The following is a 27,998-nucleotide window of genomic DNA, read 5'->3' on the forward strand; positions in this document are numbered from 1 at the left end:
CCTGCACTCGCGCAGCACTTTCCCCGCTCTTCCTCCTCTCCGGCGGGACATGCGACCGACGAGAGGTGGCTTCTGGGTCATCGCCGGAGGGAAGGGGGGGGGGCAGGTTCGTCACGGTTGGCGCGGCCATCCCGAAAGGCCCTTCCTTCGCTCACGCCGGCCTCAGCGCCCGCACACTTCACTAGCTCCAAATGACCACTAAAGCGCATTCAAATCTACATAATGAGCTGCAGGAAATAACACTAAACACAAATAAGACAAATAAAGGAATAAAAATCAAGGTCAAGGTGAAACAAAATCATCCCCATTGAGGGCACATTTATTTTTCCATTTCTGTCCACAAGAGAGACACAAACATGCAACAAGGTCAACACGACTCAATAAAGACTGATTATTGATTAAAAAAGCCCTTTATAGTTAAATCATAGTCTGTCTCTTTTAGCTCATTGCAGTTTTGTCTTTGTGAACAAGAAAACTGCTCAGGTGATGTCACACCACAAAATTAGGAACTGAAAATGTCAATTAAACCCGTAAGCATGTTGTACGTGTCGAAAGAGCGGCGAAATCAGTCGAACGCCATCTCTTCCTCGCTGGCGTAAAACCAAAATGCAAGATGCAGCGCACGGTGCTGAAATGACATCATCATCTGCGCGACCTTTCGAAAGAGGAGCTCTGCGATGATTTCCTACGCGTTGCCATTCAAGTAGCTCGCGCTTTGGTCCGCATGCATCTCGGGAAGAACATTACGCTCTCTTTTAAAGGACACGGGCCTATGATTTCGTCTTACAAAAACGCACGATTAGTACACACTCGGAGACAAAGAGATACCAAGACAGTACAGCCATACAATGTTTTAGGTATATTTTAAAGAGACGTACAATAAATAAGCATCAAACGTTTATGACTTTTTGTTTACAGGTGTAAATACTACATGTTGCGCAGAACGATCCGTCGTCTTTTGACTTCCCACTTCGATTCAAAAGGAAAAAGGTTGTGTCATCGTTATCTCAAAGACAATCATCGATCAGAAAATACATCCAAAAATATATGCTTTCCAACATGTACACGTCTGCTTTTGAGGTACCTCACGAAGAAAACACCAACTGACCCCAAAATCACTGTCCTTGCTACAAATAAATCCGTTTTTAACATCTCCAAAAGAGTAAATTGCATAAACGCCATCTCTCTCGGTCGCTTAGACAAACCAAACTACGTTATTATTTCCCTTTCCTTTTGAGAAGTCTGTACACACCTGAAAGTCTAAAGGGCCCACACAATGTTCAAGGAGCCAAACGTTTGGATTTCTCGAGTTCATTCAACTTCACTCGACGTGGACATTTCCCTGATAGATCTGACTTGCTTAGGCCTCCGAAAGTGAAAGCAATTGATTTTTGCCTTGTTTATTAGGGTGAGAGAAACGTGGACAGCCCAACTTAATGAGATCATAATTAAGTTGAAATAGTCGTAAACCATGTTATGCAACGCGGTGGCATGTGGCTCGCATGTCTGCCTCACAGTCACGCGTTATTTTGCAAAAGCATGCATGTTCGCTTAAATGAAGACTAAATTGACCAGCGGTGTAAATATGATCACCAAATGGATGAAAAAGAATACATTTTTCGGGGAAACTAATTATAAAAAAAAAAATAAAATAAAATAAAATAAAAAAAGCATTTCATGCAGCTTACATTCCAATTCTTCAAGGATAAAAGCTTTGTTTGGACAGATATATTTTGCATATAAAGACAGGAACTGTGTCATCGAGTTTGAATGAGGCCAGGACACCGAGAGCGAAAGAAGAGTCACCAAGGAAACGGGGGGGGGGGGGAAAACAACAACGACAACAAAGATTCACTTTCTGTCCAAATACATTTCAAAAGATGCGTTCAACTCGAAAGATGTTTGGGAGTAGAATTGGAGAACCATAATTCAAAATCATGTGTTCTCCCTTAAGCGTGAAATAATCCCTGAACGTTTGATGATTAGTTGACATCTGCTACCTTTATAGCGCAAATACATCAAATCTCTTCGAATGTGGCGCACCCACTCACCATGATCCAATAGCTTAACAACGCTGTAAATAAGTTTTAACTGCAGCAAAAAGGCAGACAGGTCCCCCCCCACCCCTAAGAGAAAACAGTTTCTGCTTAAAAGAGAGAAAAAAACAAGACTTAAAACCATCAGAATGCGCGACAGGCTTGTTTGGTGCCTTACAAGGTGACCTCCAGCCACTTGTTAGCAGACACAATAGTCACCGACGCGCCGCTCACACAGACACTTTGCCTGACTGGCATGCGGGCAACGCGGCAGCGGGCTGTATTGAATTTGGAGGGACCAGAAGTAGCTGCAGGACTGCCGCTCCAGAGCCACGGGTGCAGGCGACCGCGGCAAAGTTACACATTGTTCATTTGCATATTTCACACAATGCAGAGTTGCCGACAGTACATTATAAGAAAAAGAAAAGAACAAAAATCAATCATTTCCAATTCCAACTCATTCGTGGCTGCTTTTTGATAATCCAACAGTACAAATATCTGCAGCCAATTGTTTGCTCATTTGACCAACGCTCATGCTGTTTCGGCTAGCCCGCTAATGATGAAGATACATTGACTATTTGTATTCAAGTCAAACTACACACATTCCACATGAAGATACGCACAGTAGCATACACTAACACTACTTATTATATTAGACGTCCATTAACATGTCATACAGACAAACTGACAAAATTGTCAGAATTTATGTATTATGTTGACATCTGCTTTTGTATAACTAATCATGGGAAAGTGCGTTAAGGTATAAACAGAAATTAACCGTACACTCAAACTGAACTTGAAATGTAGCCTGTATCAGCTTTGTCAATCTTTTTTTTTTTTTTTTCTCCCCCCCCCCCCATTGTACTATAAGATGATTTACCAATACAAAACAATGTTTAAAATGCCATGAAGGACTTTTTCTCAAAATCAAAACTACCAAGCAGAGCTGCTGCCTCAAATTGCCGTGGAAGACAGATTCGCCCCACAAAAACTTTACATCAACATCCCAGCTCATTAAAGATGATCAGACGCTTTTGTGGAAAGTCAGCACTGACCTAGCTTTCATCTCCAAGTAAAAAAAAAAAAAAAAAAAATCAACAACATGAAGATCCCCAGCAAGGAACTTCAAAAAGACAAAAATACGCTCTTGGGCATAACATCTCCGAGGGGAAAGAGAAAAACTTACAGGGGAGAAACCTAAATAATGTAGTTCCTCCTGATGCATCTGCCGCTGCGATAAAGCCTCATTTGCATGTTTCCTGGAAGGACGTCTGCTGCTGCTGCTGCTAACGAAGAGGACGTGAACCGAGAAGGTAGGCTGTCTCACCGCTCCCCGCCGAGGGAGAGCGGCGGCCCGGCGCAGCGTGTTCCGGCTGATGACCTCACGGGAGAGTTGAGAGTCACAAGATGGATCTCCTCGGGAAAACGCCGAGAGCCTCGGTGCACGCGGTCACACCGTCCCCCTCGTGCATGGCGGCATGATGGATGGACCCAAAGCCAGATTTTCCTCCGCTTGAGCCAATGCTAGCATGGGGCTTCATGCGCAAACAGGTCAGCATAATCAGTGGCAACAAAACAAACGGGTTTAGCCTTGGAATGCGGCAATGGAACGTTCCAACAGTTCAGAGCGAGTCCGCTTGGTTATTTCACAGCTCCTTTCGTAGGCATCCCGCAAAGGTTAACAATGTATCATATTTCATAGCTCTTGGGTCACTGGAATCTATTTAATGTACTACAAAACACAGTCTCTTTAGCCCTTGCCTCAATGACGCGGCACAACGTCAAGCCAAAGTACCTTCACTTCTTCGAAAAGCACAAAAGTCTCACCGTGTGTTGACTAAACAAGGGAGAAGCAAATCCTTAATGAAAATGATATTTCTTTCTTACAATTTGTCTTCTGAAGTGAGAAAAGCTTCATTGGCACCTCAACTTATTGCAGCAATTCACTCAACATTCATTATGCAGTGTTGGCGGGGCCGTGCAATCTGGCCTCGTCATGCCTTCTTGTCGCGCTACAAGTGCAGATGCTTCGCTTTGACTCGAAAAAGAGCTCAGTGACACATTTGCTGGCAGCAACGCACACGCGGAGCATGTGCCTCGAGTCTCCGAGGACGCATACGCGCTCCGGGCATGATGCAAGAGATAATCAAGACAAAAAACAAAAACAACAAATCATTTTGTTTGTCGCTCTCGCCTTGCCATACAGAGGGAGTAAAGAGTAACGTGCTGCATGAAGAGCGCTCATCCGGCGTTACCGTTTCCTAGGAGACAGCAGCGCACGATTGGTTGTGTTCCTGCCAACCAGCTCAGGAAGCGCTCAGTCCTTCAGGTTGTCCTCGCCGACTCCCTGGGCCGACAGCTCCGTCAGGACATTGTCCAAGTAGTTGGGGTCCGGGTAACCGTGGCCAGTCAGGTTGGAGCCAAATTCGGTCTTGTGGTGGATCTCGTTCCACACCACGGTGTCGGACTCGCCTGTGGTACTGGAAGTGCCGATGGTGAAGATGAGGCGTCGGTCCCAGGCTGTGATCAGCAGCTTGAGAACCTGGGGGCCACAGAGGGGCTGGTGTTTGAAGTTCATACCAGGAGTATTGGTAGTAGTGTGTTTGAACCCCCTTGAGATATTTGTATCATTACCACCATAAATGTGTACAGTAATGCCTCGTTTATTTCGGGGGTTATTCCAGAAAACCGCCGCAATAGATGAAGTAGTAGTACTGTGAAGTAGTGACCAATTATTTATTGTAGTATTTATACAGATTTAAAAGTTTAATATATGCAATTAAATGCCAATAGTGATACTTTAGAGAGTTCCAGGTATTCTATTTATTCTACGACACGAGTACGTACACAATAGGTTGGTGCAGTGGTTAACGTCACTTAAGAACAATCCATGTAGACGCGATGTACACATGCTCTTTCCCGCCTTAAGCATTGGCCTTCTGCTTCACAGTGACGGTCCTGGCGATGTACTCGGCACAAAGCATTATGGGAAGTAAGGCCGGCAGATCCTGCTGTTCCCCAGAATTCTTTGCAGTGATGTTTTTAACTACATTACTGTAGCTGGAGAAAATCAAGCTTAATGTTGCTCTTTACTTGCATGTGTTCCTGTCCATATTGTTGCAATATAATATATTGTTATATATTAGCTACGCGTTGGGCTAAGGTTGGTATTTGTGAACTTATTTCACTCAACTCTGACGGTGGCGTCCCGGTCGTGTTCTTTGTATCCTTGAGCAGCTTGGTGATTTACCAAATGTATGAGTTGAGATGACTTTGTTTTTCCGCCAAAACTAAGAGCCCGTTTGTCCTTAAGTGCCGCATTAAAATCAAATAGCCAATAAAGCTAACTGTACACTACTCAACAAAAACAAACATGCGATGCGCTGAATCTGCAAGCAGTGAATGGCGATATAGCGAGGAATTATTGTAACGATGCAGTTGGGCTGTGAAGCAATTGCAGATTTCAGGTTTGTTTTATTATGGCGGACGGAGGCGTAATTCTCCAGCAAGGTTTCAATCCATAGATGTGTTTTTTGTGGGGGGGGGTTGCTTACCTTCCTGCCCTTGTCGTTGTCTGGCAGGTAACATTGCCGGGGGAATCCTCTGGCGCTGAACTTCTTCCCAGGGTTGGGGTGTTCATTGGTCTGAAACGTACAGTAAACAACCTTTTATTCCATTTACAATGGAATTGTTTCCTCACAAATCACTGTGATGGCTGCAAATTGACAAATCTTAATGTTTGTACAGTTGTCTGCACGCATGTGTTCAGATGCCGGATTGTTAGAAGCACCATTTACTTCCGCTGAGGATTTTTTTTCACAGTGGGTTTCTTTTGTTTACAGAAATCCTGTCAATTGAATTTAGGAAAGATATTTGTTATATGATAGGTTAGGTATTCTTTGGAGATGGTTTTTTTCTGACAAATATCATATTGACGGCTTCGATAGCGGTCGTAGATATAAATGGATACAAATGTGTTTCTCAGTGAGACTTTTAAATATTCTGTATACATTTTTGAATGAACTGGATGCAGGGTTGAAGCTGTAACATCAACATATGTTTTGTTGGGTTCTGATCAAGAACGTTTCATCCGGTTTGAACCAGGAAAATGCTATTTCACGCATACTCGGACAATGAAATGTGTGATCAGATCAGTTTTTAATTGACAGCGCTTATGCAGCATCTCATAGCGAATTGCGTTTTCTTGGACCCCGAATGGGTTGTTATCGATAACAGCGGAAAAAGTGTTGAAACCGTGACGTAGTGTAGCATTGTAATGTTGTTGTTTTTTTTTTTTAAATAACTCCCTTATCCAAATATGTATCAGTAAATATCAAACAGTTTTTAAGCAGAGTGCCAAAAACTGGAGGTTGGCGAGCAAAGGATGACGCTACACCGGCTTCACAATCCGAGCTGGAGGTGTCTCTTATCTAGCTTGTGGCTGCTGCGCCAACGTGCCAGCTGAGCAGCGCTGGCGCTCTCAAAGGTCATTTGAACATTTTATAGCACCGCCGGAGCGTCACGACCAAATAGGCAGCCTTCCATTCTCCTGAGTGTACATCATCAAAATGTACATCATTCAACATGTCGGTGTTCAACACATGACTGAATGAGTAATAGATGAGTCAAAATGATCAACGCAATGCTATTTTCCATAATATCGAAAAATCTTCTTGGTTCGGAGTGTTAATCCTAAACTGTGAGACATAGCAGACTGCTCACCTTGGTACAGCAATCATCAAACTCAAGCGGATAAAGCAGCTGCGGTAAGGCCGGCGACTTAGAAGAAAGCCGGTGGATCAGAGCACAAAAAGCAAGACGGATTAGCGAGGGCCGATAATTCTGACCTGGACACCTGCAGGAATGTCGTAGACGATGCGAATGGTCTTGGAGTCGGGGTAGCCGGGCAGGCAGTGGGGGATGACGTGGTATTCCATCTTCCCAGGAGGCTGCGTGCCTGTTTTTTCCCCATAGATGGTCTTGCATGTTGGGCACTGAAGACTGCCATCCTGCTTGGGACAAAATGTGCGTAGAAATATCATCTCGTCATTGCCCCCCACCCCCACTCCGATATACTTGGAAGTATTCGCCAATCATTGCAGATTACACCGCATTCGAGACCGCGCAAGACAGACAGAGCGCCTGTGGATGTTGCGCTACGGCAGGCCGCAAATGAAAATCTGCCAATTTTTTCTCCTATTGCAGCATGTAAGAATGTTTTTGTGCATTAGAAGCGCCCCCTCCCCTTCCCCTTTTTTATTGTGACACATTAGTAACTTTGTACAAATGGTCTTTACATTTTCCCATTTATTATTCCATCTTTGCGGAACAACAAAGTAAAACATCTGTGTGTGAAGTCCATTTATTTGAATGAGTCCCGATGATTGCACAAATGAATGTGCTCGCACTTTCTGCTTTTGCTCAAGCAAGGAGGGGCACTGTTAATATTTCATGCGACTGCACCAAAATGAGCTGAATTCATAATGACTTCTTGCAAAGTCCCAGTAGCGGGCTTTCGAGAGGGATACGAGTGATCCGACGAGACTCGTGGAGATCCCCATCTGTGTAGAACAATTGCGGAGTTGGATCACGTGCCGCCCGGTCAAGCCGAAAGAGGGTGCGCGTTTGTAATTGTAACTCGAGCCCTCGAGAGTGACATCATAACAACGGCTGGCTCCCAAGCTTTTACCCACCTTATTGCCATTGTTGTACATGGCCACCAGGCACAGCAGATGGTACATATGGCCGCACTTGCCAAGTTTGCCCACCGACTCTGGCTTGATGCCTTTGTGCTGCAGGATGCCTTCGTAGCCTGACGCCATGGCCAGCCTCTCCATGCAGATGGTACAGTCCTGCGCGAGCCAAACACAATATTTCAGCTGCCATTCTTCATAACTGTGTACTTTTTCCATACTTTCACACCTGCATAATGTGTGTGCGTTTTACCTCATCTGGTGCCACTTTAATTTTGTCCGTGTATCTTCGGACAACATCCTCTGGGGTTTTCCCTTGTCGTACAAATGAGAAATAAATATACAGTAAAAGACAGACGGACACAACCTCAGTATGGAATAAAGATCACTGGAAAGAATATTCTGTATAGTTCCACTTCTATACTCTTTAAATCTCTGGTACCCTTCTGTGGTGTGCAAAATTAATGCAAATAAGTCAAAGAAACACTTAAGGAGTTCATCCATTACAGTTTCTTGAAATGATCACAGAGATGAAGCCTGGCGAGATTTGGTGATGTCCTGCAACATATGTGGAAGTCCCGTGCCATGTAATCTAAAGCACACGTTTACCGGAAAATATTTGGTTAAACTCCGTATCGCGTGACCTCAGGAGTGTTCGCGTTCAGACGAAGACGGCATCATCCAACTCGTGCACAGATCGTTCTTGTATGCGTGCGCCCAGTGTAGCATGGCTGGGAGCACATCGACACAGCAGACCCCTGATGCCATTCCAGGACCCCCCCCCCAAAGAAAATATGTCTTTGTTCGCTGCAGCCAGGCAGAAAGCGATGAAAGCTAACACATTATAGCCACTGTCTGATGTTTTTTGTTTTGACACGAGTACAGTTGTGGTGACATATGTTTCATATTGAATTGGATCAACCACAAACAGTTGTTGTTTTGTTGTTCTATATGAAAATTGTGAATAAAAACCAAACAGATGTAAAGTGTTTTTTTTTTTTTTTTTTTTTTTTTACAAAATACAAGCCTGGAGTTTTGGCACAATCCTGTTAGTGACATAGATAAAAAACAAAACCTCACCTCACTACTTCTACCTCAAGGTAGTAAAGGTCAACGAGCAGTGAGAGGGCTGACTAAGAGGACAATTGCAGTGTAGGCTAGGGATGGAAGTCTCGCTGATCAATTAGGACAAAGACTCCCTTGGGAGGTTCAGAGTTTCCATGGCTTCCATTGACCCGTTTTCATTCAGGCCTGTAAACTGCTCTCAGCCCAGCTGATGAGAAGAAAAGTTAGCTGGCTGCTGGCTGGCTGTCTTGTTTGGCCCGCATGTCCATCCATCTTGCAGGCGTCTTTTTGGAATGTGGGAGCAAGATTCAAACCCGGAACCTCAAGATTGTGAGGCACACGTGCTGACCTACAGTCTGCCTTGCTGCTGGCCTGCATGTCATGCAACATAGTTGTTACAGCAAAGTTTTTGTTTTTAACCCATGAATATGAATGAAGAGTCTTCTTGATCAAGCAGAACTGCAATGCTGAAGGTTCACGAGTTGAATTGAATAGCCTTGAGGGCGACACTGCGACATTCTTAGGGATGCTGGAGGGAGGGGAGTCAACAGTTTGGTTTGAAAGAGATTAGACTGCCTCATCACAAGTGTACATGTGTGTGCACATTGTGTCCAAGCTACGTAAAGAAAATAGGCACCTTTGGGAATAAACGCAACATTTGATTTGATTGACATTTTCCTCCCAGGGATGTCCCAATGCAACCGTCAACTCCTGTTCTTACCTTTCCTCAGGTGCTTTTTCTTGGTCTTGCGTCGCATACCGTTGACTCCCGGCACAGGCTTCATATCGCTCTTGCTGATGTGCGGCGGGTGCAGAATGGGCTTCGGTGCACGGGTCAGGCAAACGGGCAGACCTACAGCGCACATCAGGATACCGGTCATACCTGATGCGTATGTAACAACACACAAACAAACACAAATACACACAGACAGAAAAATTGAAAAATGCTCTCGAGTGCTATCGCAATACGTTCACCACAAAGGAAATATTATAGCTGAGCCGACCTGCTAGCGCTGGATGCACTGGTCCAGAGCCAGTCAGGTTTTTGACTGGAAGAGCGGGAACCCTGCAAGAGAAACAAAACCTCTATTTGTAAAACAAAAATTGACACTTGATGATGCTGAAGGATCCCCAAGTCCTCCATGAGGTCCACCAAACATGGTCCTCAATTCCAAGAATCGCCACTGGTTGCGCTCCACGTACCAATGGAAGCACTCAGGTTAAAATGTCACTTGCTCTTCACCACATCAAACAGTTGCGATGCGATGAGACACGCTTTGAGAGTTTTGACTTGAGCTCACTGCGCACACAGATAACACGGCCTAAAGGCTGCACAATATAAGAAAAAAGGACATTGTCATTTTTTTTGGAAAACCGCCAATATATATTGCGACGTGAAATACAGGATCGGTGTTGGCAAAGTTCATTTTCTACCTGAACTAGTTCAAAGTTCAGTTCATTGTTCGAAAAATGAAATAGTTCAGTTCATCAGTTCATAATTCTAAATTTGAAACGAAGTTCACCGGTCCAAAAACGGACTAGTTTTGACTTTCATCCCGTCTCACCCCACATCTCGCCGGAGGGACTCCTCCTTCGTTCGACCGAGCTAGAAATCCTATTCAGTGATGTTTACACATGAACAAATTACAGTTTGTGTACAGCCAAGCATTCAACGAGTCTTTGTGCTTCTGTTGTTCTGTTTTACGAGCCACTGTTCGGAGCGGCATATAAAAGGCAGGTGGTGAGATACTGGTCTCGCTATGTCCACTAAACTAATTTGTTGACACAAGCAAGCAGATGGCCAAACCGCAAACATGTAGCAATTCGAGGCAACACAATCTCCCCAAACGAGCGTCGCAATTCGCAGACTGCGATTTTCCAAGACAATGGGAAGACTATCAGGGTCACAGTCATCATTGATTATAGGTACAGTGCTTCATTGGGTGCGCACGCTAATGAGATTCAAAGCAAGTGCTTTAGCAACAGTTTAAACTCTTACAAAGATTGCTTGGTTGTGACATTGCCAATTCATTCTATAGTTGTTGTACGTACACATACTTCATTGTGGTGTTTTCTAATTTTGATTACTTGCAAAATGTGGGCATCTTTTTGATATAGCTCTTGTAAGCAACTTTTCATTAAATGAAAGAAGCATGCGCTCACAACAGAATCATCTGATTTAACCGTAAAAGAGAAACTCATCCAAAAAATAAATCCCCAAGGTTCCATGTATCAGTGTTTCTATATTCTGCTGTGTGCAAGAAAAAAAAGAAAAAGTGATGTCTCACATTGCGTGTCGATTTCTGGTGTCTGCCAGCCTCCCACACGCCAGCATGTGCGAGAGGTTTGCGTTGGGGCACACGTGAGCGAGCGAGCGTACGTAAACCACGTGCATCCTGTATGTTGAGCCACTCGCCTGAGAATTAGTGCGCTCTGCCGTGCCCCAGCCTCTTCTCCCCCCCCCCGCACATCGGTGCTTTCATCTTACAATCTTTCTCCATCACCTTTTGTGCACACGCACATCGTGCATCTACGGAACACAAATGATCATCTGTATGCTATGAAGTAAATACTGTGACCTTTCAGTGACGCGTAATCGGGCAGCTAGAAGTGAAAGTATGTCTTTTTTGGGTGAAATACTTTTGTGTATCTCTCAACATGCGTGGCAAGGACTAAGTGGATTGAAATCAGATCCAGAGATAGTTTTTATTTTAGTAAAGGCTGCCGCACACCGACGCGGCTAAACAGGACCGAACTGACGCGCGGTTTTGGCAACTGTTCTCATTGAGCGGCCGCTCGGTCGGCCGCCGGTTTTGCCACATAAAACCGTCGGAACGTCGCAGCTTGCAGCCAATCAAAATGCACATAAGCATTCGCGCGTGCCGAAAATGCATTTCCGGGTTTTAGGCCAACGAGACGCCGAATGCGTGCTGCGCCGCCCTAAAACCATATAAATAATATAAATAATGTGTAAAGCATGTTTTACATCAATACTTAACTTTATTCGTAGTGTATCGTGCCCGTGGATGAAAAAAACAAATGTACACAAACATATACCTCTCTCTCTCTCTTTATATATATATATATATATATATATATATATACACTAAAATATATATATATAATATCCACAGTCTTGCTTTTATTCTCGTCCACATCCTCTCCCATTCCTCAATTATTCATCTCTTTTAATAAATGTGATAAAGTACAATATAGCCGATACAGGCTTGCTGTTCAGGGCGTCCATATAGCCAATCGCTCAATGGGCGGGGGTGCTTCGGCAGCTCTTATTTTTACGCGATGGACCCGTCCAATTGGATTCGACTGCATTGCGCAGTGTGCGGCAGGCTTAAAAAACTTGGGTTGGGACTGAAGAGTCAGTGAAAATACTCGAAAAAAATATATATTTATATATATTTTTTTATGAAGTCAAACCACTCAGCTCAAAGCCTAATTTTCCGTGATCAATTATTCATTTTCTCCCTGTGGAGCCTGACCTCCAATGGCTAAGAGGTCCCCCACAGCTACGCCACAACCCGCCTCTCATGCTCCGACACGCAACTAATGAAACCACGAAGACGATGACGTCGCATGCTTCCGCAAGCCGTGCTGCGACGGCCCAGTGTGATTATAACAAATGTGTTCAAAAGAGAAGCAAGAGAAAGAGCTGCAGTATTTCCAGCATCTGGGGGCCCACATAAGCTCACTATTGAGCAGCAACCATGTCAGATACACACATGGGACACTCGAGGGCTTTTCTGCAGAAGCATTGATCAGCATGTGAACCTGAATTGTACAGAGAAACAAAAGGATTAGAGAGTTCAAAAACTTAGCTCATTACCCCGGTGGAATGGTTCCTCTCGGGGTGGCCATAGAGATGCGCTGAGCGCCCGGTCGGTTCAGGTTGTTCTGTCCGTTGACGGCGAGGGTGTTGTGGCCATGGGACGACATCACGGGAAAGTTGGCCGGGGACGACGGCACCCGCACCTGTTCGTCTTTGGCTCGCCCGCCTCCCGCCCCGATGTTATTAGTGGCCGACGAGGTCGGAGACCAAAGAGTGGTTCCGGCGAAGGTGTTGCTCTGCCGCACGGCCGTCGGGGCTCCTGCGGCACCCGTACCGCCTGCCCCCCCTCCGTGGAGCTTCCGCCGCTGGGAGGCGAGGATCGCATTGGACGCGGCTCTCGTGCTGTTGACCAGGATACATTGCTGGCAGGAGCAAGGCTGGCCGGAGCTGGCTCCCACGGGCCAAGACTGCGACTTGGGGATGGAACCCATGATGAGCGGGTAAGCGAGATCCATACGCCGCCGAAGGCGCCGCTTGCGCTGGCTCTGCTTGTTGGTTTGAGACATGCCGTTGAAGTCGATGAGGTAAGAGAAGCCCAGAGAGGTCAGATCCAGCCACGGGTGCTGCTTCTCGTACGCGTTCTGGATGGTCACGCAGATCTCCATGTCATACGGCGTCCAGGAGCCATTGTCGTTCTCCCACTCCCACACCACGCCTTTGCCCGGAGCGGAGGACGGTTCGTAGAAGTTCCTCTGCACTGGCCTCATGGTGCCTGAAAACGCAAGAAAGGGTTGAAACGGAACATTAGGATAGTCCCCATTGCAACTAAAATGACGCTTAGCAGAGTGCAAACCTCTGTCAAGGCCGAACAATGAAAAATTGGAACGGGAATCCTTCACAAATACCCACTTTGTGCCTGAATTCGGTCACGAAGATGCATCATCTACTGATTTATTGCTGAATAAATATTAAAACTGTTAATAATAAAAAGGCCTGTGACGAATATTTTTGACATTTTTGAAATGAGGGAAAATGCTCCGTAATCGCTGATCTTCGGATCATTTGAACATTTAGAGGGACAATTTGTATTTTGTGTAGCTCTCAAGCAGATGTGAAATTTAAACGATGATTTCAGTTAGCAAAGGTCATAATTACAAAGACGTGCAATCGCTATTTGAACCTCAATTCAAACTCGACTCAATCCAATTCGGAAATGAATAAGTGCTGAGGCAGGAACTTGAATTGCTAATGAAGATTGCTTTGTCATAAATATCTGCAAGGCTCAAGGCGTATATTACTAATTGTCACATTAGATCTGTGGTTAACATTGTTTCAGCTCGCTCGTCACAAAACAACCTTGTGTAAGCTCCAAAAAAGCTCGAGAGGCTGAGCCCAAGCATCAAATATTCAGAGAAACGGACATCATACCCGCAATCCTCTGCTTTCTCAAGTCTCCAGACTCTCCAACGCCAAGCACCAATGCCCAACTAACTACTCATGGTCACTTAGCACGGCCGCCCATTACAACGCCGCAGTATTGTGGTCACTTGGGAAAGGTTATCCCTAACATGTCAGCAAGTGTTCCCTCCTTTCCCATCCGGGTCAACTGCAACTGAGCGATAATAGTGTGATGGGAGTGTGTGCATGGCCTAATGGGATTGAAAATGAGTAAAAAACAAAACAAAACAAAAACACAACAGCAGCATTCTTTTAGCAACTACGTCTGGGCTGCAGAAATTGAATGCATCGGCATCAACAGCAATGTGAACTTGCGTGTCTGCTGCAAGGATTCATCCGCGTGGCTAATTTCATTTTGAGCTGCTCGGAAACACGCACACATACGTTGCCTGTTTGGTCGCATCTGGACTTGCGTTCTTTTTCTTCCTGACAAAAAAAAAAAAAAAAAACAATTCCCTTTTTAAATATATATTCTTTGCTGTGCCCTTTAATCCTGAAATATTTTCAACTTCTAACAGCGGGACATGACGGACTGACGTTTAATGAACACTTCAAGGGCGCTCGTTTTTGCTGCTGTAATTTACAGCTGTGTCCGCAGAAAAAGAAAATCAATCCAAACATGAGTTGTTGACGTTCTCACGGCGACTCTTCGTGTGCTTCCTAACAGGAAACAGAGCGAAAGTGTCCACTTCCTGACTGGGGCTGTGAGATTTTAGTAGCCATCTTTCCTGCCCTCCCCCCTTGTCCTTGGCTTCCGATCAAGCGAGTACGAGCTGTGTGATGTATTGCCTCGTCAGACTCCACAGAGGCACTCGAACCCCACTGCCACTCAGGGCCAAGGCGGTTCAGGGAGAGCTCGGCGGCCCTTCCGGGTCTCAGCCGGAGGAAAAACTTTGCCGGAGGCCAAGTGCGCTTCCATTTTGTCTTCCTCTGGCACCGACCGACGTCTAAATTACTCCTGAATGGCTGGACAAGAAGAATGCAAGTGGAACATCCTTGAGCAACCTCACAAGTCAGCTGCAAGAAATGAGAACAGTTTATACAGTTGCCATACAGTTTATATCCGCCATACAAAGGTACTGCGACACTTTGTGTAAATAGAAAATAAAACCGAATTGGGCCCCCTTTGCAGCCACAACAGCTTTCGCTGTTAGGAAGACTTTCAACAACATCCTGGAGTTCGTCTGTGGGATTTTCTTTTTTTTATCCATTCATCCAAAAGTGCATTTGGAAGGTCACAGGTCACTGAGGCTTACCGTTTTTCTTCTCGTCCATCACAAAGACATGGTCGGGATAATGTTCTTTCAAACATCAAACCCATCCAAGCAATTCTTCAAACGGGAACGGAAAAAGGCCTTCCGTTTTCAACATCTTCACATTTACTCTGCCCATCGGCTAAGTCAATCCATCGGATCGCATTTTATTAAATGTGAAAATGGGAAGTCTAACGAGGTCTTTACTGTGCATTAGAGAAACCGTTGTCAAGATAATTATAAGCCCATGTGAATGTATTCAAAAGAGCCCGCTGTACGTTCCGCACACGTGCGCAATAAAATCCTATTGGTGACTTTTCGTAACCAGGGTCAAAGTTACCACGAGGCAAACACAGGCACTTGCCTGCGGCCCCCAAATTGAAAACAATGAATAGTGTTTTGAGTCGGAGTTCACGTGCTTCAAACACTTCAAATGCCTCATCATCATCATAGCGTTGGTAGGGAACGTGTGGAACTGACCACAGCGAGAGCCGGACGCCCGCGCCAGGTGCGGCGGCAACTGCTGTCGGCGATCGCCGAGGAGGACGGAATAGAGCCCAAGTGGACAGTGGCACGAGTGGCGCAATGTCCATTTTAAAGCAGTCGAAAATGGGGAACTCTATTAAATGTTGATTGATTGAGATATGGTCAAGAAAGATTTGAAGGACTTTATTGTATATAGCTCAGGAAATAGGATTTTTGATTATATTAAAAAAAAAAAAAAAAAAAAAGGTTAGTACGCAGAGGGCTCCATGACTTGCCTTGGGCCCCAAAATAACGAAACGCGCCACCGAGCTAGTGAACGCATGACAGAGGCAAACGCCTCAAAAGGAAATTAATAGTTCCTTGGCGCTTATGCCCAAGCACAAGCAGTGTTGAAATTCATCTTTCAATAAAGCGCACGAGATTTGAGTGTGTTGTAATGGAAGCTGTTCCCGGGGCGCGAGTACACAGTGGCGAGTGTCACAGATAGCGCAGTATACTGCATGCGAACGTTAACTCTGGCCTTTTCCCTGAGCAGGCTGCCAGCAGCCAACTTGTCAGCGTTCCCCTCCACAAGCCTCTCTTGGCTGTGCACCAGCGCCGTCTCGCTGAGCCGTTCCTCACATTTTCCACTCGCTGGACGCCATCCTGCTCAAACAATGCTCAACTCTTGGACAAGGAGAAAATCTCAGTCAGCGAGGTAAGGCCCGTATGACCTCGTCAAGGCTTTTTGCATCCCCGACGGCCAACCGAGAAGTACCGTGATCACAACCTTTACGACGCTGTATATCCTTAACATTTCTAAGTTCTCGGAGGCTGCGTTAAGCCTCTTCAAGTGCGGTAAGACATTTTCTTTTAAAAGTACAAAATGCAGCTCCAGCCTCAAAAATGGTTTGCTCCACCAATAGTGGCCGGCCGGCTTAAACAAGGACATGAGCTGCAATTCTATAATTCAATTCTTTCATTGACCCCCCGCTCGTAACTCAAAACACTCATATCTCAAATCATCTTTCCCCATTGAAAGAAATGGAAATGCCATTAATCCGTTCCAACCTCTCCCCCAAAATAGCACTCTATAATATTGTACTTTATGAAAACAGAGTAATAACTTAATTGCACTCCACTTAGATAATAAAGGTGACAAGTTATTGAGTTGGTTGTAACTAAAATAACTGAGGTGCATAAGAGGTTTGCGCATAACGCAAACAGTGTACATGGCAGGAGGCAAAGAAAAAGCACTTTCCAAAAAGACTGATAAATCCAAGTTGGAAGAGAGGATGAAGAAACAGAATGCTGCCTGGCACTTAAAAATACATCACACACACATACTGAGAGAAAACACCTGCCCCAAACAAATCAGTCATTGTAAATGATTATTATTGAATGCATATACCGCTGAACAGCAAGTTCTCCGTTCATAAGCCGCCATCGTTGTCAAAATGTTCTGCGAGCATTTAGCTGCTCATTAACAACCAAGCTGAGATCAGAGACCCTAATAATGAGGATGACAGTCGGCATTAAGCTGCTTTAACAGCATTGTAGGTTGCAATATCACAGTTCTCCTGCTCTTCGCTCACAAATGCACAATCACGCGTTAAAGCTCATTTTCTATGCCGCTATGACACATTCATCTGCAGCACTTTACCATGTACCACGAGAGCGAGCTGCCACTTGGGATTCCCAAAGGCTTCATTTTGTCTTTGTCCGCAAACATGATGGGCGCACAAAGCCCAAGTCGTGGTTATGGTTGGCAGAGGGGGGAAGAAAAGGAGCAACTAAAAGGGCTTTTTGCTGTTGTTGCTTTTGTTTGACCTATAGGAACCAAAAAAAATAATGCCTTGCCTGGCTTCACTCGAGTGAGAGAGAACAGACTAGTTACATACAATCGATCTGCAGCTTTCGGTGTCAAACAATAATTTGCATTAGCGCAGCCAGGCACCAGACCCCGCACTAACCTTGAGAATTTGCGGCTGTCGTGACTGACCTCGCCACTCGCCGACTCACCGCGTGCGGGTACGACGACGAGCGTCATCACGCGCGTGCGCTGGTCTACCTGCGCACGGACGAAGGCTGAAAAGAGGCGCGTGTTGAGGAGACGAGCGAGGCTGAATTCACATGTCTTGCATATTTCACTGTCACTGCGCCATGCGTCCTCCTCACGTTATTGTGCCATCGCTTGGTCGGGGCAGAAGAGAAACGCACATTTTCAGTCACTCGGTCTTACAATCCACAGATCGGCAGTGTCGGAATAAAACAGGTTTCTTGTTTCGGCATCACTTTTCACATTTCATTCAGCTAAGTCTCACAAAACTTCTCGAAGCATACGAGCCGCGCATGTGAGAGATTTTGACACAGTGATTGATTGCATACGCTAACTTTTGAAAATGTACGGGATTGGATCTGCTTGCCTCCCGACAGTGCACCAACGAGGCTCGCTTGTTCTCCACCAATATTTTTCTCAGACACCGGCGAATTGATGACAACGGAGCTCTTTAATTCTGGAACCGGTCCAGCTTGAAAGCAGCACTGCCAAATAGAGAACAAATGAAAGGATAGACAAGCATTTTATATCATGCAACAAAAATGAAAAACAAAATCAAGGCCTGTTTTGACAATGTCCAAATAAGTTTAGAATTTACATTCACATGACAAAGGGAAATAACTGTGTATGTGTATTTTCTCAGATCACCACGTGGACTGCAACATGATTATCCGACGACGACACCGAGTCCGCATTGCGAACACAATCCTGTCTATTCAATACCACACACACACACGCACACACCTCATCCAGGTCCGTTGCCGTTTTTTTGCCTGCATGTGACAACATTATATTCCACTTCAGGCCTCACGCACGGACGACATATCGTACGTCAGCGTCGCATCCTGCCCGCTCAGCACAAAGTTGACTTATAGACGTGACAGCGGAGTTGCAGAGGAACAAGCTTGTGCAGCTCTGCTCGTGAAATAATTCCTTGTGTGTTTTGGACATACTTGGCAAATAAAGATGATCCTGATCCTGATCCTGAAATGTTCTTGCAACCGTCTTATATGATTGGAAATCATTGAGGCGGGTGCACTCAAAGAGTTAATTACCCATACGCCACGTTTGAATCGTGCATATTGTGGCTTGTAAGGCCACTGGTGGTCTGCAAGTCACCGAAGTAAATATCCGACCGAGGATGAAGGATGCAAGATTTCAGTGATGTCAGTAAGGATGTTTCCAAGGCAGGAGGGAGTTCTCCAAATCAGAGGTCCCCAAACTTCACTCGCACCAAGGACTGCGCTGATAAGATTTTCACCGACCGGTGTGCAAACAAATAAAAGCAAGCCTGCGGCCGTTTCTCTTCAAATGAGGTCATGTTATTTATTTTTTTTAAAAAAACAACAACTCCAAAGGCTTGCCTTTTAATGCCGGCAAATAAGCTCTCCAAATGTTATTTTTGTTGTTAGTTTCCTCTTTACTTGTCACTGAGAACTTTCTCACTCTTACTCCAGTAAATATTTGGAGGACTACTTTACTTGAGTCCTACTACTCTTAAAGTAAGAGTACCCTTTTACTTGAGTACAATATTTGGCTAGTCTCGCCACCTCTGGCGTTCATGACCGCTTCCCGGCTGCCACGTCTTATCACAGGAAACAGATCGGCAAATAAACGGACCCTTGGAACGAGAGGTCAAAAACAACGAGACCTCACCACAGGGCGTTGAATGTTTCTATCACATTTCCAAATGGGTGAAGCAACTATCTGTCCTACTTTGTCATGACTTATGTGAAGCCCTATCCATCAGTTTATCACACCTTAAACAATTCAAATGTTACATTTATAAAACAATTGCCTCTATGTCTAGCCCATTTATTTTGCAGCCAAGTTGAAAAAACACACAAATTGAGGATAATCAGCTCAGAGTAACGTCAACAATATGAATTCATGCTGTTTGAGGTTAAAAGTCAGCATCTGGAATATATTCACGGTCATGTTCCTGACAGTAGATGTTGGCTAACAAATTATGGGTCTTACATTTGCAACATATTTGCAATAGGCGTTTTTTGAATACTGCACCAGATGCAACGCATTACATTAGCTCTGTTGCTGAACTATTGAACTATTAATGCTGTGGGGAGACTCACACTTTGGCTCTGATGTGATTAAAAAAAATAAAAATAAAATCATTGCACACAGATGACCACAAAGCTCTCAAGGCAGGAGACTGGCGACACGTAATATGGTGCTATCATTAAAAAAAATCATTGGAAACTGTAAATTAGTGTTGAAAAGATGAGATGTCGACTTTGAAATAAGCAAGCTTCCGGGATTAATTGGGCCTCAGGCAATGTACAGCACCCACGCCGTTTTCCTGCTTCCAAGCAGGTAAATGATGTTTTGGAACACGCAACAATGTATTTACATGCCAAGATTAGCTTGATCACACTCCATTGACTTCACGGTCTTGTTTGCTGTGTCAGTGTTCAAATCTATTATTGTTCGGAGTCCAAGTAGACCCCCAAGACAAAAGCGCAAACATAAATTGCGCCGTTTAACTCCTCTGGTGACGAATGTTAGATTCTCCAATGGAGAATAGAGCTACATTTAAATATCAGGTTTACAGTGTAATGGCTTGTGTCTAAAAAAAAAAAAAAATCATAATAATAAATTCACATTCATATTCACAATGACTTCACTCCGAGCCCTTTCAAATGGAAATTCTGCTTTCACATTCATTGTCAACATTCGTTTGAATGAAAGCAGATCTAAGGAAGAAACACGACATTAACTTGATGTGCAGAATAATTCGCTATCGAGCTACGCGGTGTGCGAGGCGCTGGACTTTCTTTGACAATTCATGAATTTATTGTCAAAGAAAGTACTATTATACTCCATTCCCCTATTCTTCCTGAGGTATCTGAGATGTCCACGATCAACATACTATATATTTTTTAATGCGGTAATATTCCTCAACAGCCCATATTGCCTTGCCACTTTTTGTCTGATATATAACATTATGTCTATGTGAATGCTTACAAAATGAAAAAAAAAAAACAAGACGTTATAGAAATTTCAGCCTTGAAACTCACCTTGAGTAGCCAGTGTTATAAATCTTAGTCGTTAATAATAAAACGTGATGGGGTTACATCGCTATTCAGCTGAGTGCTCTCTCCCGGCAAATAATCAAAATAGAAGTGCTTTTGCACGGTCGGGTATGCGGGCAAAGAAGTAGTTTTGCACTCATCTCACGCCTTGTCACTCAAAATGCTTATCTGGCAGTTTGCCGAAATCTTATTTGTCGTTGTCAATTAGAATTTCAACCCTTAACAATGCCATTTCCTTGCTTGATGCTTCGTGAGCCAACAATGCGGCACGGTTCACAGCACTGTCGTATGCTTTCTAGCAAGTGTGAAATGCCCACCGCGAGAGCTCACACTGAGACAATGACACTTTCTCAAAAGAACCTTGGGCTTTCATTTTGGATTCCACAATTTCTCATGGTGCCGCCGTGCAGTCATAGCCAAAAGCGCAGAGCGAGAGCAAAACAAAATCCGTCGTGCTTTCGGTTCTCTTCAAATGATTGCAGCCCGAGTTACGTCAGCGCGGCTTTTTGTTTTCGGCCAAATGACGCTTTCTGCAACTGTCAGACTCGGCACTTGCGTTCGTCACACCACGAACATCTGCTTTCTATCGAATATAGCCAATACGCTGTCACGCACTGTTGTCCTACGTCATTTTCCACAGGAGCCTTTGTCAGAATTGAGCCTGTTGGAAAGCCGCAGAATACGAAACGCTGAAGTGAAGACGAGCAGAATTGTGTCACTAAATGTCATACAGATGTGGACAGGCAGAAGACATGTGGACATGTCAAAGAAAGAGGCCTACTACATCTCATTCAAACGTGTTGGGAGAAACTGTTCGAAAGAAAACAGCTATATATGAATTTGATCTGCTCTGACCTTTGACCTCAGGCACAGTAACCACAGTCATAATCATTTATCAGATACCCTCGGATATCATCAGGGAAGTAAACGAGAAAACGATTTTTGTACCCATGTACAGATACATTCGTCGTACAACGTATGGATGACGAAGATGAGCCCATTTTAAAAGCTGCACGCGTGTGTGCGTTCGCCGAACGAAACGCAAACGTGCGCATGATGCTTCCCTCCTCCTGGGCTGTCACTTCCCATCAGGAAAACGCTCCACCTCTCACTCTTGTTCCTCTTCTCTCCTCACCTCAGTCGCCATCCTCCTCTCCGCCAAGAGCGCCGCGCACCGCGGTCCACGTCCTGTTGACGTCCACGCGGAATCCAGCCAGCACGTTTGGGCTACGGTGACTTTGGCATTGCCTCGACTAAGCATCATTTCAATTCTGCCAAAGGCCTCATCTTCAGTGCCGCAAACAACAACTAGTGTACCTCTGCTAGGTTAATCAAAACAGTGAGCAGTCAATAATTTTTTTTTAAAAACCATACACAAACGGGGGCCATTTTCCTTTTTTTCCATTGTGGACGCACACATGGTGGCATCTTGAAGCTGCTTCTGCGCATTCTTCTGTCTTCTGACCCATGTGGCGCCGATGCACGCAGCACCTGACCTTTCACATGTACACAGACTTTTTACTGCGCCCACCAAAATTGTTCATGCACATTTACTACATACCGGGCTCCATGACAAGTACCAAAACAAAACACTAAAGCACAGCCATCGTCAATCATCTGCTGCATTGTACTCGTCGTACTCAAGCAATTTCAAACGGTCAACAACCGTTTCCCAGCAAAGCAGAGCAGACATTGCAACATTAGAACGTCTTTGCCACTTCACCATCAGCATGAGGAATGGTTGTTAGCAGGCTACGGATGAAATTTCGTCCTTTTTTTTTTTATTTTTTTTTTTTAACTTATATTAAATGAGGCATATTTCTTGCTTTCCCGCTTACGGCCTCCGCAGAATGCTCCATCGACTTTTTGATCTGTGTGAAAGGACACAAAGCATTGTCTCCTCATTTTGAATTTAAAAGCACGATCGGCCTAAAAGTGAAGCGCTTCATTGGGCTTGGACTGGACTATTTCTAGCAGCATGAATGAACGTCACAGAACCAACATGGGATCCTTTCTCATAAGCCAGGGTGATGCGCTTAAAAATCAGTGCATCGCGCTCCACAAAACATGGCGGACCACCGTGTGTATGCTGAAAATGCCAATTAAAACAGCAACCTCAAAATAGACAGAACATCCAAAATGGCTTCGACACACATCTGCACTGTTATGTACTTTATACTGCTTTTGCATCACTCACGCTTCATGCAAAGCTCAAGTTGTTGACCAAATTTTCAAATGCTCCACTTGTTCAGCTCACGGCTCACAACCGGATAAATGTTCAAGGATGCCGCCGGCCTTTTCCTTATCTTATAGCCACTGTAACGCTCTCTTTCTGGAAATCTGGGGAATCCTCTCCCTTAGGATTGTTTATAGGAACTGCCAGCTGCAAGGAGATACCCGACGTGGGAGCTCAAGATGTACATTTTTTTTCCACGCAAGATACGATTTATAAATATTAGTGTGGGCAAGCGAGGAGTCCAGATGGACTTGTGCTGAACAGCGAGGGCGGTCTGCACCAAGTGCATCCCCCTCCACGAGGTTGCATCTGCATTTACTCTTGAATTATTACTTCGGCTATAAATCTGCAACGGAGAATTCGAAACAAAATCTTTTGGGGAAAAACAACAAGAGCGTGTCCGTCAAGGAACAGTTTTTGTCGACAACACATACTAAATCCTAGTCCAGCCTCTTGTGAAAATCTTTCATCCAGAAACGTACGTCAAGTCGAGGCAGTACAAAGTTCGTACATTAAAAGGTGGTGCTGCTGGTGGTGGTGATCGCTTAAGTTATTTTGAAGAAATTGATCACCTTAATTCTCATCTTTTAGAGTCGAACTCTGTCAAATTGTTATTTAAAAAAAACCTCTTAAAATCAGCATTATCTGCTGTGAGATGGCTTTTCATCTTGGCAGCAGCTATAATTTGCCGATCGCACGTTATTTCCTGCAGGCCATTTTTATGACAGTTCCAGCTGCCTGTGTGCAGTGTCAGAACGTCCTTCTCAGACGTTCAACGTTTCATCACGCCAGCTCGTAATTGCATTTGAGGGAGCCTTAAAACACCTGCACCTTCTTTTTTTTTCCGGCTCCACCTTGACAACTTGGCAGTCATTCATTCCTGAGTGAACACTTGCTCGTCTCTCTGCTTTGTGTCACTTGCGCATCGCGGCAAAAACAAAGTCAGGAAGCCAACGCAATAACTGCGATGTGAAACGCAGGCCACAAGAGTGGGTACGTGATGGTTATGGCAGATAAGCTTGCGTCTTTTGCAGGTGGGAGTGGGCGTAGTGAAAGTGGATCAGTCTACACAAGTGTTTAGAGGTTCGAGCATCCCTCGAGGGAACAGAACAGATCAATTCTGCTTGGCTCTGAGCCCAAAACTGCCTTCTGCCAGATATTCATCCACACTATGCAGAATACTCCAAATGTACTGTATATGAAGCACTTGGGGGGGGGGGATTACTCCAAAGGCAAGTCTTTGTCATAAACTGTACAGAGAACTACACAAAGTCAATACCATCTTATTGCAGATGCTTCCCAGAGAAAGAGAGAAACCCCGCCACAACATCTGTGACACACATTTTGCTGTCATATAATTTCAGTTTAAAACAGCCACCATCGCATTCACTTGCGAAACTGCGAAAAGCATTTCAAAGCCTCAGGCGTTCCTTTGAAAATCACAGGTGAGGGAGGGAGACCCTACAAGCGCTTGCAGCCGAAGCCGACTAAAAAAACAACCTCCCGGTTCTTCCACTACACTATAAAATTGAGTTTCTCCACTGGGACGCGACGCAAGCGACAGCAAGCGGCTGCGGCCGACCAGCCGAGCGTTCAACAGCAACATTCGACTTTCGCAGCAACACGCTTCACGCTCGCAAGGCCTCACGGGAGATTGAATCCACAGCCCCGGTTTACATGCAGACTGAAATCATTCCGATTGAACATCTCGGGTCAACTGGTCAAAAATGTGACGTGATCTATTCCCATCTGGTGTATATACATGTTCACTAAATGCAATCGGAACAGCCGTCATTTTGTCAGACGTGGGCGGCGAGAACACGGTCGTGCCGCTGTCCGTCGGGCCCTCGCGTGACAGGTTTGTACCAGCCGTGGGGGGAAGGTGACGCACAGAACATCACAACAACGGGCCATAACCGACAGGCGCTCGCGGCCCGACAAATGGCGGCTCGGCCGATCTTGCGGCCAACACAGACACGCTTGGCGCTTTTCTGCCGACATCGGTCAGTAACGTGCCCGCACGACAGACCCCCTCGACGGCCGTGCTGACCTGGATGCTCCCTCTTCCTCCGACCAAGCAACAAACAGCAAGCATGTGTTTAATATGAGAAGACATGTGACCCTCATAGCAATGTTTCTAGGGTGTCAGAGGAGAATCGTAGCGTTTTATAGATTTTTTTCTTATCGTTAGCAAGGGAGCTACAGACCAGTCAATGACACGGAGCGGAATTTATAGGCTGCGCAAACAAACACCCATGACAAGAACACGCACACAGTCACACTGAGGATGCGCACGACTATCAATCGAGTCGAAGGTGCTACAGTGGGCCGGAATCTTGTTTCGCGTGCCGGAATAATGCATTTACGCTCGTAGGACACCTGCAGTAAATACCAACATTTTTCTTTCCAAATAAAAAGTGGCCTGTTTTGAGCAACAATGTCACGGAGAACACGGAGAAGGACCTTTGTAAAGACGGCTACGGTTGTCGTTTGCACGTGTACGCGGCTGCGGAGCTTCAGCGAATCTGTGCAAATTGACATCACACAGATCAACGCGCAGCGAGGTCACCTTGCACGCACACACACACACACACACACACACACACGCGTCTCTTTGTATCGCTCCTCGGATGCGATGTGAGATCCTGAAATGATCTCAGAGAAAGAAATCGGTTTTCCTGTTTTGGGCCCTCCGAGTTGATAGGACTATTTCCTGAAATGACATACCCCGCAAAGTGATCTAGAAGACAACACTCAACATTGGTGGGAACGTCTTCGTAATCCATCTCGGCGCCGTAGATTGGGACAACAGAAAAGTGCAACTCGCTTCAGTGGAGTCGGGCAAAAAAAAGCAGACAAAATCATCTGGCCACATTTAAAAAAAAAAAAAAAAAAAAAAGGCAACTCTTTATCTGTGAAAATGACACAGAAGCAAACAAAGGCTGGCCCTGACTGGATTTTTGACGTGGTGTACTTTTATTATGGCGTTTTATTATCATCTTTGTCCATGTTGTCAGAGCGATGGGCCACATGGTATGCGCTACTGGCTTCCAAATGGAGCCACATTCCACACATAAAAGGAACATTAAAAACAGATCCAACAGTACTTGTATATGCGAACCAAATCCCATTTTTATGACTACTTCAAACACGTCGCATGGATTTTGAGAAGAGACGCATTTACTTGGCCGATGCGGCTCTCCTCCGACACTGCGCCCTTCGGCAAGGTCGCGGCGTGCCGGCGACACTTCGGAATGAATAAATGATCGCTGGCACCTTTTCACGCGGGCGTCTGGGTGGCGTGCGGGCGCCGCCGACTCCGAAGTCCCAAAGCAGGCCGGGACACGGAGGACTCTCGTCGGTTCCCCGGAAGGTTACGCAAGACTTGTGCGGCTAACGCATCAAAGCTTGCTTTTAATCAGTCCCAAAGAGAGTTGATGTGACATCATTTGCCAAGGAAGCGGCGTTTTCCTAATTATAGATCCACATCATATTTCAACGACTGTACGGGAGAACTTTTTCTCTAGTTGGATAAAAGTCAGAAATGCGTCACTGTAACTCATCTGTTCAGTACCCATGTGTTGTGAACTCAAACTACAACTTTCAGTTCCTAGTAGCGTCCCTTTTTTTTTTTTGTGACTTTTTGTGACAGCAAGCTTTTTGTCAACAACATCTGTGATGTAAAAGCCCACTTCTCATTTCGCCGTTTGCAGGTGTGCATCGAAAGCGCTTGGAGATTTTCTCTCAATTTATTCTCTTCCGTTTGAGAAGTGGCGTCACATTCATTATTGAACTCCGATATTATTCAAATGTATTAAAATGTGACACTTTTGTGCAACTGTCGTGTCGCTTACCCGTGTCCTGTCGAAACTGATGCATGGACTGCAGATCGATGATGTAAGGAGACAGTTGGCCATCTACCTGGCCCAGAACGACGGTTCCTCGGGCGTCCCCCTTGAGGATGTTCTCAATATGGTGGCACACCGCCGCGCTGTAGGGCCTCCAGCGCCCGTGCTCGTTCATCCACTCCCAGACCACCACCCTGGCCAGATTTTGGGGAGGGTAGCCCAGTCCGTTCGCGGGCAGCAGCAAGCCCGAACCGGGGCGAGCCATTGTCCCTTCCGGACTAGACCGAGAACCACCTGTCCGTCAAATACGAGCCCAGAACGTTGTCATCGGCTTAGCTCAGCGCCTTCGGTGCCCGAGGTGGCAGATGTCGATGAGGATCTGCGGCAGCTCCTCCTCGTGAGCGGGTCAACAGGCGGACTTGCTGTAAAAAAAAAAAGAAACACATGACAGGAAGGTGCACTGGTGAACAAATGCTGAGTTCAGTGTTTCTGAGATCTCCTCAGTCTGAAGAAAATGTTGACGCTCTTCAGGTTGGAGCCTTGCGCAGACAACATCATCAACATCAAGTGCGTTTTATTGGAATCTTGGAGCAAAGGATTCCGGCTGATGGGATTTATATCATGCACATGCGTTACATTGCCGTACAGACCTGTGGGCTGCAGATGTGGCGCCTCACATCTGTCGAGCTACATTGCAACGGCCCCGCCGAGCAATCACGAGGAAAAACTAAACATTCGTGATGCTTCGCATTTGTCGATGGGAAAACGGGTTTCTACAAGCGTCCGACATCAGCGCAGAAAACAGGAGCCGTCGCCGTCGCCGGTTTGTTGCGCCTTGACGGCGTGCCAGGATGCCTGCCAGCCAGCCAGTCGGCCGCGGGGACGCGCCGAGTCGCCGTCCGCGCGCACGACGTCACATTTGCAAGGCTCACACACTTCCAACGCCGATCGATGCCTCGGCGCACCTGTACGGCGAGTGCTCGAAAATTCACCCGAGCTGCCGAGCGCAGTGGCTCGAGAGCAAGCCATGTCCGGTCTGATTTCACAATAA

General features: G+C 45.5%; 1 protein-coding gene across 5 annotated transcripts; it reads right to left on the minus strand.

Annotated features, from left to right (window-relative positions):
* Positions 1–282: 282 nt before the first annotated feature.
* Positions 283–27,992, minus strand: dtx1 (deltex 1, E3 ubiquitin ligase). Of its 5 annotated transcripts, none has more exons than XM_061768691.1 (10): positions 27,598–27,992; positions 26,954–27,369; positions 12,636–13,350; positions 9,799–9,860; positions 9,516–9,647; positions 7,983–8,044; positions 7,730–7,888; positions 6,884–7,045; positions 5,591–5,680; positions 283–4,578 (listed from the first exon to the last, which is right to left on the minus strand). In XM_061768691.1, exons 2-10 carry the CDS (start codon positions 27,210–27,212, stop codon positions 4,354–4,356), a joined length of 1,866 nt encoding a protein of 621 aa, XP_061624675.1. In that variant the 5' UTR covers positions 27,213–27,369; positions 27,598–27,992; the 3' UTR covers positions 283–4,353. The 5 variants fall into 5 exon arrangements, with proteins under 5 accessions (XP_061624675.1, XP_061624674.1, XP_061624676.1 ...); XM_061768690.1 differs by having other exon boundaries at positions 9,516–9,677; positions 27,598–27,991; XM_061768692.1 differs by lacking the exons at positions 26,954–27,369; positions 27,598–27,992 and adding an exon at positions 26,376–26,609 and having other exon boundaries at positions 9,516–9,677.
* Positions 27,993–27,998: the final 6 nt, after the last annotated feature.

Source organism: Phyllopteryx taeniolatus, chromosome 3 (assembly GCF_024500385.1).
Source record: "Phyllopteryx taeniolatus isolate TA_2022b chromosome 3, UOR_Ptae_1.2, whole genome shotgun sequence".
NCBI classification, from domain to species: Eukaryota; Metazoa; Chordata; class Actinopteri; order Syngnathiformes; family Syngnathidae; genus Phyllopteryx; species Phyllopteryx taeniolatus.

Bases quoted from the DNA above. Each gene is read 5' to 3' on its own strand.
- dtx1 (XM_061768690.1), bottom strand. From the start codon at position 27,212: ATGGCTCGCCCCGGTTCGGGCTTGCTGCTGCCCGCGAACGGACTGGGC. The intron at 13,351-26,953 runs GTAAGCGACACG...TTGCGTTTTCAG, and splicing joins TCAGTTTCGACAGGACACGG to GCACCATGAGGCCAGTGCAG. The intron at 7,046-7,729 runs GTGGGTAAAAGC...TGTCCCAAGCAG, and splicing joins TGTACAACAATGGCAATAAG to GATGGCAGTCTTCAGTGCCC.